At 51.8% G+C, this 13666-nt stretch overlaps 1 protein-coding gene across 6 annotated transcripts in view; it reads left to right on the forward strand.

Annotated features, from left to right (window-relative positions):
- The window catches only part of POR (cytochrome p450 oxidoreductase), a 91663-nt gene that overhangs the window by 62648 nt on the left and 15349 nt on the right, over positions 1-13666 (forward strand). Inside the window, exon 1 of one of the 6 annotated variants that reach the window (XM_035280309.3) lies at positions 12906-13191. The exons of the other annotated variants lie outside the window; for them this stretch is intronic. Coding sequence (XP_035136200.1) covers positions 13145-13191 — 47 coding nt within the window. The 5' untranslated portion in view covers positions 12906-13144. Of the gene's footprint in view, positions 1-12905; positions 13192-13666 lie in introns of those variants that run through there. 6 annotated transcript variants of the gene reach the window in all.

The raw sequence follows: 13666 nt of genomic DNA on the forward strand, positions 1-13666 counted from the left end.
TCACTATGTTCACCAGGATGGTCTCGATCTCTTGACCTCGTGATCCACCCGCCTCGGCCTCCCAAAGTGCTGGGATTACAGGCTTGAGCCACCGCACCCAGCCTTATTTATTTATTTTTTATAGAGACGGATTCACTGTGTTGCCCAGGCTAGTCTTGAACTCCTGGACTCAAGTGATCCACCCACCTTGGTCTCCCAAAGTTCTGGGATTACAGGCATGAGCCAGTGTGCCCAACCTAGAACTGGCATTTTAAAGCCTTCTAAGGCTGTGGCCGCCTGGAAGGCTGTGTGCTAATGGGCGCAGAGTCTCTGGACGGGCCACAGTCTTATTCTGTTGCTCTTTTAACCCTTTCATGAAGCTGCCTTTTAAAAATTTAAGTGAAAAAGATGGACTAGTTAAAAGAAAACACGATATAATAGTACAGTGGTATGTACATAGGAAAAAATGATATGGAAGGTCTACCTAAGTGACTTCGTCCCTGTCGCTCCAAGATTGATCTCCATAAGCCACATGGAAATGTCATTCTCCAGACTTGAGGGTCCTGTAGCCAGAATCACTTTCTTGCAGTTACCCTCAGCTCAATCTCAGACTCCAGATGCCCCAGGCCAGGTTTAAGTGGGGACCTGCCAGGTCAGGTCTGGGCTGAGGGAGCTCCAGGGGCACAGGCCCACTGCCTTCAGAGACTCCCTAGATTTGGCAAGGGGCAGGATCAGGAACTGTTCTCAGACCAGAACCCTGTTGATTCTCTGTGTCTGCAGCGGACCCAGTCCCAGCTGCAGCCGTAGCTTGTACCCCAGGACCACCCTGGGCTGGTGCTGACACCAGTGGGGGCTGTCTGTCACGTAAGTTCTAGTCCAAGGCTGTGGCTGTCTTGGCGAGAACAAGCGACATGGAAAAGTCATTCTCCAAGGCTGAGCACGGTAAAGCATGCAGTCCACATCAAGTCCCGATGCCCTGTTCCAAGCTGGGTAACAGTTACAGCCTTCACACATGAAAGCAGATATTCATGCAACACAGTTCTTGTACCATGGCCAGGGAATTAGTTTTACATTTTTAAAAACTGGGTTCAGGACCAGGCACAGTGGCTCATGCCTGTAAATCTAGCACTGGGGGAGGCCAAAATGGTTGAATCACTTGAGGTCAGGAGTTCGAGACCAGCCTGGCCAAACATGGCGAAACTCCGTCTCTGTTGAAAATACAAAACCTAGTAGGGTGTGGTACACACCTGTAATCCCAGCTACTAGGGAGGCTGAGGCATCCTGCCTCATCACTTGAACCCAGGAGGCGGAGTGAGCCAAGATTGTGCCACTACACTCCAGCCTGGGAGACAGAGTGAGATTCCTTCTTTAAAAAAAACAAACAACTGGGTTCAATCTTATCTTCATCATTGACTCACTGAGCAAATATTTCCTTAGGCCCTACCTGCAGTTTCCCAGACACTATCTTAAGGTTTGTGGCCCCAGCCATGAAGAAAATACACGAATGCTGTCTTCATCAGGCTGACGCTCTAGTGCTGGGTGAGCCCTGCGTGAGACCTTAACCTCTTTCCGCCGCAGTTTCCTCATCTGCTAAATGGAGGCAGGCTTTTGTATTGAATGAGGAAGAGATTATAAACTCGCCAGCACTGCCCCTGGGGGATAGGAGCTGTGTACTGTTAGTGATGATTGCATTTTATGCCAGGCACTGTGATGGGTGCGATAAGGACCACAGAGCTGGCACTTACGTTAAAGCAGCTGGAAAATCACGGTGTTGCAGTATACTTTTTTTTTTGAGACAGACTTTCACTCTTGTCACCCAGGCTGGAGTGCAGTGGCGCAATCTCAGCTCACTGCAACCTCTGCCTCCTGGGTTCAGGTGATTCTCGTGCCTCAGCCTCATGAGTAGCTGAGATTACAGGCATCCACCACCATGCCCAGCTAATTTTTGTATTTTTAGTAGAGACGGGGTTTCACCCTGTTGTCCAGGCTGGTCTCCAACTCCTGACCTCAGGTGAGCTACCTGCCTTGGCCTCCCAAAGTGCTGGGATTACAGGTGTGGGCCACCACACCCAGCCACAGTGTTCTTTTTAGAAATTCTTTGTGAACTGCTTTAACCTACATTGTCTAATCAGGACCTCCTTGCAACAGTGCCATGCATTAGGCAGCGTGCATTGCCTCATTTCTCCTCTCAGGTTATGGGACGTGCCCAGGGCCAGGTGGCTGGGAGGTTGCAGGGCCAGGCTGGAGAGACAGGCTCCGCCAGCTCTCCGAGGCAAGGAATTCCCTCTGGTGTGAGAATCAGACTATGTCCTGCAGGAGAGGTGTTGGGCAGGTTCTTAAAGGTAGAGGCTGGAAGGACTTTGGAGCAGAGGGCCCGAGATAGGAAGAGCAGATCAGCTGGAATCCAGCCCTTCCCGGCTGGGGCTGGCATTCCTGGTGTGGGATAGTACTTTTGATAAAAAAGCATAGTACTCAAGATAAAGAGACCAGGGTCCAGGACCCAGCTTCTGAACTGGCCCTTATCTGTAAAACCGCTCCCACCCTGGGTGAGGATGTGGGTGGGTCCTGGGATCATGGGGAGCTGCCACCAAGGGAGGCAGTATTTTCTCTTAGCTCATGTGTTCTCACCGTCGTCACCTCTCTGGCCTCAGAAGATGAACTTGAAATAAAACGTGTAGACTGTTGGAGCTGTGGGGTCCCAAAGCACTTGTATTTTGCTCATTCTGTTTCTCTTTGCCAGGATGCTGAAACTCTGTTCTGTCCACCTCATCATGATCTTCTAACCTTATGTGTGTGGAGGGCTGCCATTTCCAGAGTCTTTTCTCTTCCCTCATTAAATCATGCTGGATACCTGCTGTGGCCAGGGGTTTTACCTGGACACTGTACAAGAGAAATATTTCTAGTACCAGGGCTAAATTCTGGACCCTAAAGTTGGGTGGCTACAGTTGAGTCCTGACTTTGCCACATTAGCCATGTGACATTGGCCAGGTGACAGACTTTCCAAGTCTTTGTCCCCAGCTGTAAACTGGAGGTAGTAATAGTATTGACCTCATAATGCTGTGAAAACTGAGTTAAGCCATCACAGAGCTCTTTGTCCAGTTCCTGGTGCGTAGTAGGCTCTCAGATGTTATGGATTATTATTATTTATTTATTTTTTTTGAGGCAGGGTCTCACTCTGTCATTCATGCTGGAATACGCTGGCATGATCTCGGCTCACCGCAATCTCTGCCTCCCAGGCTCAAGAGGTCCTCCCACTTTGGCCTCCCAAGTAGCTGGGACTACAGGCACGCCCTACCACGCTTGGCTAATTTTTATTTTTGGTACAAATAGGAGTCTCACCATGTTGCCCAGGCTGGTCTGAAACTCCTGGGCTCAAGCGATCCCCCTGCCGCAGCCTCCCAAAGTGCTGGGATTACAGGTGTGAGCCACCACTGCTGGCCGAGTGTCATTATTTTTATTAATATCTCCAGTCTTACAATAGTCCTTCCATGAAGATATTAGCAGCCCATTTTGCAGACGAAGAAACCGAGGCACCAGGGATTGAGGAGTTTGCTCAAGGCCACCTAACTTCTCAGTAGCAGCAGGGTTGGCTTGGCTTTTGAATGAAGTCTGCAAGCTCCACAAGCCGTATTTTCTCCACTTTGCTATGCTGCTTTCAGTCTTCTAAGATAATGTTCATGGGCTTGGCATGGTGGTTCACACCTGTGATCCCAGTGCTTTGGGAGGCTGAGGCACAGAGATCACTTGAGCCAGGAGTTCAAGACCAGCCTGAGCAACATAGGGAGACCCCATCTCTACAATAAACAAAAAAACCAACGGTGTTCATTTACCTTTGAGGAGAGTATTCCTTGTCTGAAGTGCTTGGGGACAGAAGTGATTTGGATTTTGGACTTGGATGTTTGTTTTCTGCTCACAGGCTGAGCATTTCTAATCTGAACATCTGAAATGCTCCAGTGATTCTTCCCTTTGAGGATCATGTTGGTGCTCAAAACGTTTTTGAGATTTCTGATTTTTAGATTGGGGATGTTCAGCCTGTAGATATTATTTTACAAAGTAGGAGGCTGGGTGTAGTGGTTACCCTTGTGATCCCAGCTCTTGGGGAGGTCAAGGCAGGAGGATTGCTTAAGCCAAGGAGTTCCAGACGTGCCTGGGCAACATAGCAAGACCCTGTCCCTATAAAAAATATGAGAAAACTAAGGCTCAGAAAGGTCACCTAGCTGATAACAGCGGGCCTCGAGACTAGACCTCCTCCTCTAAATCCCACGTCAGTGTCCCTGGCTACCTGTATTTCAGGGAGCACAGGCGATTTCTGCCACAGCACAGAGCTGTGGGGAGTCAAAGGGCTTAGTGTGGGGAAGGTATGTGGCCCAGGACTGTATCAGGAATTCTCACCATGATTTCTAGCAGCTTCTATAATTGGTATTTATTTATTTTGTTTTAGAGACAGGGTCTTGCCCTGTCACCCAGGCTGGAGTGCAGTGGCACGATATCGGTTCACCACAACCTCCACCTCCAGGGCTCAAGCAATTCTCCTGCCTCAGCCTCCCAAGTAGCTGGGATTATAAGCGCCCACCACGATGCCCAGCTAATTTGTAGAGACGGGGTTTTGCCATGTTGACCAGGTTGGTCTCAAACTCCTGACCTCAAGTGATCCACCTGCCTTGGCCTCCCAAAGTGCTGGGATTACAGGTGTGAGCTACTGCACCAGGCCAAACACATTAAAAAAAAAAAAACAACCTGGTGGGATTTTTTGATGGAATTGGATTGAATCTGTAAATTAATATGGGAAGAGTTGACATCCGACAATATTGAGCCTTCCATTCCATAAACATCGTTTTCTCTCTCCAGAGCAGGTCTTTTGGACTTTTGTAATAGCAATTAAAGACTTGTTAGAGAGGTGTGGTTATGAGCAGCAGGTTCTTTTTAATAATAATTGTAGTAGTAATGATAATAGATGGCCCTTTCTGCCAGGTGTGGTGGCTCACACCCATAATCCCACACTTGAGGTGGCCGAGGCCAGTGGATCGCTTTGAGCCCAGGAGTTCAAGATCAGCCTGGCAACATAACGAAACCCTGTCTCTACAAAAAATACAAACATTAGCCAGGCATGGTAGTGTACTCTTGTAGTCCCAGCTACTCGGGAGGCTAAGGTGGGAGGATCACCTGAGCCTGGAAAGCCAAGGTTGCAGTGTGCTGAGATTGCACCACTGCACTCCAGCCTCGGCGACAGAGCAAGACCCCGTCTAAAAAAAAAGAAATAATAATGAATGACTTTCACATCCACTCCCACTCACTCAGGCTGCACCTCTGGACAGAGTAGTTCACACAAGGCAGCTCTTGCCCTCAGGGAGCCCCAGGGAGTGCTCAGCCTCCTGAGTAGCTGGGATGACAGGCACATGCCACCACGCCTGGCTAATTTTTTTTTTTAAAAACAGGGTCTCACTCTGTTGCTCCGGCTGGTCAGTCCTCCTGCCTCAGTCCCACAAAGTGCTGGGATTACGCACTGTGTAGGCTCTGAAGTCCCATAGGCTCCAGGGCTCCCGTGGGCTCTCTGTTCCCGGCAGCTTTGCTCACACGTGTGGGACACCGCATGGCGCACCCTCTCAGTGATGGACTTTGTATTTTAGCCTCCCATGGAGCAGAGAACATCCCATTAGTGCAGGGCCGCCTGTCGGAGGGAAGCTTCTCAGAGAATGGCTGTTGAATTAACAGAGGCTAAATCTGTGTGTGTGGGTGCCTCTAGGGAAACCCGTGGTCTCCAGGCTGGGTTTGGCTCACACAGTATTTTTAAAAAATATTTTAATCAGAACATTAAAAAGTGTAGCAATATCAGGCCCCGTGCAGTGGTTCATGCACACTTTGGGAGGCCAAGGTTGGCAAATCACCTGAGGTCAGGAGTTCGAGACCAGCCTTACCAACATGGCAAAACCCGTCTCTACAAAAAATACAAAAATAAGCCGGGCATGGTGGTGCACGCCTGTAATCCTAGCTTCTCAGGAGGCTGAGGTGGGAGAATCACTTGAAGCCAGGAGGTGGAGGTTGCAGTGAGCTGAGATCACACCACTGCCCTGTAGCCTGGGTGACAGAGTGAGACTCAAAAAAAAAAAAAAGTATGGCAATATCAAAAACTCAGGCTTATAGCTTTTTTCAAAACGAAAAGAAAAGAGGATCTGGTCACACTGGACTCACCCGTGATGGTGATGCCCACCAGCAGTGGGGCAGCTGAGCAGCGCCCCCCAGCGCCCCCCTTCTGCTTGGGGCCTATGCGCTGCATTCACGCTGTGTGACCCTCCGGCCAGCTCAGGCTGCTGTGCTCTTTTTGCCCCCACTGGCCCTGAGATGCTCTGCAGCTCCCCCTTCACCTCTGCTTTGCTCCTGAAATGCGAGAGTGCCTTAAAGAAAAAGAAAGCTTCTTACGGAACATTTCACACCCCAGAGTGTAGAGCACAGGAGAGTGGACCCATACGCCCCCAGCCCCCAGTTTTCATAACTACACACCCCTGGCCAATCTTGTTTCTTTCTGCTGCCCACCTGCCCCTTGCCCCACCAGTCCTGGATTATTTTAATGCCATCCCCAGATGTCATACTTCATCTGGAAATATTTCAGTCCTCTCAAATTCAAGGACTCGCCAGGTACGGTGGCTCACGCCTGTAATCCCAGCACTTTGGGAGGCCGAGACAGGAGGATCACTTGAAGTCAGGTGTTCGGGATCAGCCTGGACAACATAGCAAGACCCTGTCTACAGAAAACATTAGCCGAGTGTGGCGGCACATGCCTATAGTCCCAGCTACTTACAAGGCTGAGGTGGGAGGGTCCCTTGAGCCCAGGAGGTTGAGGGTACAGCGAGCTATGTTTGTGCCACTGCACTCCAGCCTGGGCGAAGAGTGAGACCCTGTCTCAAAAAATAAAAAAGTAAAATTCAAGGATTCTGCTTTCTGAACATAATATAATGCCATCCTCACACCTTGAGAGCCAACAGTAATTCTTCCGCATCATTAGGTACCAGGCAACATTTCCTCATGTTCCTGGATGGATCAGTGTTGTGTTTTGTTTGACAGTTATTAAAATTCAGTATCTAAACAAGATCCGTACACTGCAGTTGATTAATAAATCCTCTCTTGGGAGAGGTCAGCTATATTAAGATATAATTTACATACAGTAAAATGCCCCCCTCCCCTCTTCTTTTGAGACAGGGTGCTCTGTCACCCAGGCTGGAGTGCAGTGGTGTAATCAGGGCTCACTCCAGCCTCTACCTCCCAGGCTCAAGGGGATCTTTTCGTTTCAGCCCCCTGAGTAGCTGGGACTACAGGCATGTGCCACCACACTCGGCTAATTTTTCTTTTTAATTTCAGTAGAAACAAGGTCCCACTCTATTGCCCAGGGTGGTCTTGAACATCTGAGTTCAAGTGGTCCTCCTGCCTCAGCCTCCCAAAGTGCTAGGATCACAGGCATGAGCCACGGCGCTGGGCCAAAATTTTCCTTTTTAAGTGCACAAGTTCATGAGTCTCGACAGACGTATGCAATTCTGTCATCAACGTCACAGTCAAGATCTAGAAGATTATGTCCCTCCGAAACGCTGTTCTCCTATCTCTTTGCGATCATTCTCCGCCGCCGGGCAGTCAGCCTCTGGCAACCGCCAGTCTTACTCCCAGCCCTGCCGTTTAACCTACACGTCAAGTCCCTTTCCATTCTCAGGCTTCCCTTTCATCCCGTTTCTTCCGTGAAACGTCATCTGTGTCACAGATTTTCCTGATTACATCTCCCTGGGGATTGCTTTTGAAAAACCACAAAAGATCTCATTTTCCTGAGTGACGATTCTGGGGCCTGCTCTTGACAGCAAGCCCAGGAGAGCCAGGGGTCAGGGCTGCCAGCATCACATGTGTCTGTTTTTTGTTTTGTTTTTCTCTCATTGCCCAGGCTGGAGTGCAATGGTGCGCAACCTCCACCTCCCAGGTTCAAGCCATTCTCTTGCCTCAGCCTCTTGAGTAGCTGGGATTACAGGCATGCGCCACCACGCCCAGCTCATTTTTTGTATTTTTAGTAGAGACGGGGTTTCACCATGTTGCTCAGGCTGGTCTCGAACTCCTGACCTCAGGTGATCCACCCACCTTGGCCTCCCAGAGTGCTGGGATTACAGGCGTGAGCCACCGTGCCTGGCCCAACATGTGTCTGTGTTTGTCTCCTGAGTGCTAAGAGATGGGAGTGGATCTGGAGGTCTGGCCACATCCAGTTCTGGGTCACTTTCTCTGTAGTGAGGGCCTTGACTCCACCGAACATGAAAAGAGAAACACAAATGAGACTTTCAAGGAAGAAAGCATTAGGGAAGCCTGTGGCTACAAGTGTAGATGGTGCACAGGGCCCAGTGCTTCCCGCTACTGCCAGAATGGCCAGGACACGGGCCCGGATGTTTCTGCCACTCCTGCAAGCACAGGTCTGCGTTTTCTGCTGCCACCTGACTTCCAACGGGACTTCGCCTCCTTTCCTTCCTTTCCTGGTCCCTGGTGAGATGGGGGTGGTTACTGTCCCTCTAACAGGTGCTTGAAACTCCAGACATGGGCGGGCTGTCAGGAACTGCCATGCACAGCGCATGTTGTCTGCCCTCCTGACTTCACTGCACTGTCGGGGTGCAGGAGGGGGAGCTGTTGATGGCACAGTGGGACACGTGCTCTACTGGCCTGGGGGTGGTGGGAATGCAGAGAAAGGGCACCCCCCCCACTGCATTGCGGGTGTGTCAGGGATGAGATGCCCCCACAGGAGCCTGGGAGACTGAGTAGGAGGCTGGGGAAGAGCTGCCTGTGCAGAGGCCGGGAGGTGAGGACACTCAGGGCTCCTCTGAGAAAGGCACATCCTGGTGGAGCCCAGGCGCAGGTCACCAAGGGCTTCACGGGTCATGGGGGGATCAGAGGTCTTGAAGAGTTGTGGTCACCAAGGAAGTTGGATCATGGAGGGAGCTGACCCAGGAGAGCATCTTAGAGGGCCTTGAGACCGTCCAAGGGGTATGGGTTTTTTTCCCGGCTTTATTGAGGTATAAATGACAAAAATTATATACATTTATCAGAGCATCTTTCTTTCCCTTCTTTCTTTCCTTTTTTCTCCTTTCTCTCTTTCTTTTCTTTTTTTTTTTTTTTTTTTTTTTTTGACGGAATCTCGCTCTGTTGCCCAGGCTGGAGTGCAGTGGTGCGATCTCCGCTCACTGCAACCTCTGCCTCGTAGGTCCAAGTGATTCTCCTGCCTCAGCCTCCCGAGTAGCTGGGACTATAGGCGCATGCCACCAAGCCTGGCTAATTTTTGTATTTTGAGTAGAGGCGGGGTTTCACCACGTTGGACAGGCTGGTCTCAAACTCCTGACCTCAAGTGATCCACCTGCCTGAGCTTTCTTCCCAAAGTGTTGGGATTACAGACGTGAGCCACCGTGCCCAGCCTAAGCATTGTTCTTTCTTTGTAAATTTTACTTTTCCCAGCTTTAAAATGACATAATTGACAAAAATTGTATACATACATTTAAAATTATGTAAGTTTAAAGTATACAATGTGATCGAGTACCATCTCGGTTGGGAGACCCACCCACGCGGCGCTGAAGGCAATGAGAGGCAGACACCTAGACAGGACAACAGGGCGGATCCATCCGGGGGGATCAGCAGCCCACCGAGCTGAGAGCCTCAGGGGCTCACAGCATTCCAGGCTGAAGGCCTGAGCAGATTCTCATCCACATATTTGTTTTCTCTTAAGAGGTGATTCTTATTAACAAACAGGTGTTCTGTATTTGCTTATAACTCAAAAATATACCGAGTAGGCAGCTGTTACCCGCCTACCACTAATTACAAACTGAAAGGTATCCTCCGCAAAGGAGCCATGGGGGCAGGGCAGACTTAATGTTTCTCGACAGTGATGTTTGGAGCCAGGCATGGCAGCTTACACCTGTAATCCCAGCTACTTGGGAGGCCGAGGCGAGAGGGTCGCTTGAGGCCAGCCTGGGCAACATAGCAAGACCCCATCTCTACAAAAACTTGAAAATAAATGTTAAAATCAACTGGCCGTGGTAGTGTGGACCTATCATCTCAGCACTTTGGGAGGCTGAGGTGGGAGGACTGCTTGAGCCCAGGAGTTTCAGGCTGCGGTGAGCTATGGTCACACCACTGCACTCCAGCCTGGACAACAGGGCAAATCCCGTCTCTAGGAAAACCAAAAAATCAATGTAAAAAAATGATACATGTGTATCACACCAACAGGGAGCTGGGGAAGCCTTTGTAGGAGGCAGGGTCTTGAGAGCGGTGGTCCCATGAAACACCATTTGGAGCTGGAGTGGAGGGAGCTAACCTGGAAGCAGGAAGATGGGCTAGGAGGCTGCTGGCCTCAGCCCGGCAGAAATGGGACCAGGGCCCCACGTCACAGCTGGAGAGCGGAGAGCAAATGCAGAAGGTATCAACAGATGAGAGAAAGGGCTCCAAGCCACGGCTTTTGAAAACATAATTCTGAGATCCTCATCACCCACCAGAGGTGAGGTTTTTATCCCGTTTACAAATGGCAGTGCTGATCTGAGAAGAGGGTGAGTGACCCAGCCAAGGCCGACGTTAGGTGTGAGAGCTGGGATTCCAGCCTAGGGCTTCCTGCACCACGCTGTCCCTCGGACCTCTGGCTCTTGTCATGGCCACTGCAGCCCAGCCCTCCTTTCCGTTCCCTTTGATTGCTCACAAAACAGCAGGGCCACTTTGTGCCACATCAGATCATCTTAGTGTCTGAGGCTGTGGCCTTTTCTCTCTGTCACCAAGGGGCTGAATAACCCTGAGTTTCTCTTCTCTGCCTCCTGGCTGCCCTCTGGCTCGGGCGCACTGCTGAGGTGGTCAGAAGAGCGCCCCAAAGCTTTCGGGTCTTCACAGATTTGCCCATGGAGTCCCAATGTGAACACGTGGAGGACATAAGAGGGTGGGGATGAGGGAGCGGCAGCCCACCAGGGCCATAGAGAGTCCTGAGGACTGGGCCCCAGGATCCCTGGGAAGGGCGGTGAGATGCGCTCCCTGAATGTGCCTGGGACGCACTGGAGACAGGGTAGGGTGGGGGTAGGTGCAGCTGGCTGAGGGAGCAGACAGGAACCCTGGGGGCAGGGCCCCTGTGGCCTGGAGCTTTCACAAGCCTGGAGTCAAATTACCACTCCACCCCCAGCCTTATTGTCCTGTCAAGGTGAATAAAAACCCTTGGTCACTGCTCGGGGTGGTGAGGATGAAATGAAATGAAATAGCTCCTTGAAGCTAGCTGGCATACAGTAGGCACTCAGTCAGTAGTCATTCCCTTCTCTGGTTTGTTTGTGACCTGTGGCCACTCACACCTACTGTCACCTCCCCCTGCCTGTGGCCAGCTGTCTCAGGCAGCTGCCCTCCCCACGTATTCATCAGAGTCCCTGTCTGCAGAGACAGCTGCTGGCTTCTATTTAAGCTCTGGAAAACCTCTTTCTGTTTTCACTGAAGGCCGGCGTTTCAAACCATTAGCCTCATGCCACCAGGCTCTGAAGGTCAAGAAATCTGGGTCCGCCTAGCGGAGCCCGCTGCCCTTCCTGCCATGAGCAGGCTGCCCCCAGCTCTGCTGCCATCTGTGCCTCAGCCGCCACCCGTTCTCTCGCTGTGGGCACCTGTGACCCTGGAGCCTGGAGAACATGGCACTAGACACTAGGCCCTGAAGGGGAGCTGGTCCAAAGCAGCTTCCCCATGTGTCACCAAGGGCAGGGGACAGTCTCAGGAGAAACCGGGCCCACTGTGCAGCAAATCCAACTGGATTTGCAGTTTCCAGAAACCCTGCTCAGCGTCGCCTGGGACTGGAGCAAAATGAAACGCACATCTTGGTTCATCTCGGTCCAAGCGACTCAGTGCTTTTCACCACCCTCCCTCATCTCCAGGCGGTGGACTGCAGCTGACTTCTGAGCCCGAACCCAGAGAAACTCCTGCTCCCAATTTAGGCGTGGAGAGGTCTAATTGGAACCTTTTGTGCTCCATTCTGGAGTCACGTAGTCTCTGGGCTCCAGGCCTGGGACAGCTGCTACCTCTATGGCTGGAGCCTTGAGGTTTCTGGTTTTGTCTGTTTTTTTTTTTTTGAGATGGGGGTCTCACTCACCCAGGTTGGAGTGCAGTAGCACAATCGTGGCTTACTGCAGCCTTCACCTCTCAGGCTCAAGTGATCCTCCCACCTCAGCCTCCCAAGTGGCTGGGCCCACAGGCGCACACCACTACACCCGGCTAATTTGTGTATTTTTGGTAGAGACGAGTTGTTTCGCCTTGTTGCCCAGGCTGGCCTCAAACTCCATCAACTTGCCTTGGCCTCCCAAAATGCTGGGATTACCGGCATGAGCCACCACACCCCACTGAGTCTTGGGCTTTCGGATGGGCTTTGTGCACTCAGGAACCTCTGAAGGGTGGTCCCCAAGATGGACCATCTTGCTCGAGAATGGACGCTCACCTTGCCAGGCATTTCCCCGACTGCCCCGGTGGGAGGGCAGGTGTGTGTTTCACAGACACAGGATGCTTCCCGCTGACACAGACCCAGTGTCTTAGGCTCTGTTTGTCCGCGGTTCTTTTGTGTGGGGGAAGGCGGGGACCAGATCTAATTTAATGTGATTGTGCAGCGCCCTGGCAGCGGGATCAGCGTGGCTTCCTTTATGGAGAGCAGCCCTGCCATAGCAACCTACAGGCTGCCTTCTAGAGTCTCCAAGAGCTTTGTTCCTCAGACATGACTTCCTTTTTTTTTTTTTAAAGATGGGAAAGGGGGAGGGCTGGGGAGAAGGGCTCTGATATAAACAGTTACCAAGGAGACCCAAGTCGGGGTTGGAAAGGTTTTCTCCTTCCCTCGGTCCATACAGAAGGAGGAGGGGTGTGTGCCCGGCGCAGGGGCTCATGGGAGGCTTTGGTCTGGCATCCGGAGTCCTGCCTGCTGGGGCTCCAGATGTTGCTGAGTTCTCAGGCTCGTGGGGACAGACGCAGGCAGGAGCTGGGGGAGATTCTGAGAGGACTTTGGGGTGTCCAGGAGCACTTTGAGGCCGCGGGCCCAGGCAGCTGTCCCACCAGCACGGAACGGGGAATGTGCAGGCCCGAACTTTCCATCCACTGGCCCCTGCTGGTGTCCGGGAGAGAGCTGCCACCCTCCTTTTCCCTTAAGTCCTGGAGCTGGGAGTGAGGAGCCATGGGGTGCACGTATTCGTCTCCATCTGAGGAACCCGCCCCGAGAAGGTCAGTTCCAGACACTGTCCCTGGCGGCAGACAGCCTTGATGCCCCTTGGCCAGGGGACGCCTGCACCGTTGCTAGAGTGCGGGGGACTTCCTCCTGGCGGGGACACACTGGAGGTTTGAAGAAATGGCTGCCTGGAGTTAACAGCAAGGACAGCTGTTCCCAGGGTTGTTGCTCCTGTCTGTGGCAAGGGGCTCTGCTGGGCCCTGGTGGCACTGGTGGCCCCGCCAGGCCCAGACTCGCACTCTGCATTTCCTGCTTCCAAAGGAAGGAATTTGGATTGGAGACCAGGAAGGCCTCATGCATCTTCTTCTCCACCTATAATCAGTCAGGTTCTCCATGCAAATCCATGTCTGAAGCCCTTCGATGGAATAGAGCCCGTTCAGAGCAGTTGGATGTGGGCCCCCTCGGGCTGATCCCGTGAACCCTGCTTCCCGGGCCCAGCAGCAGGGCCTTGGGTGGGAAGGGCGTTTCCTG

This window comes from Callithrix jacchus, chromosome 2 (genome assembly GCF_049354715.1).
Source record: "Callithrix jacchus isolate 240 chromosome 2, calJac240_pri, whole genome shotgun sequence".
Taxonomy (NCBI): Eukaryota; Metazoa; Chordata; class Mammalia; order Primates; family Cebidae; genus Callithrix; species Callithrix jacchus.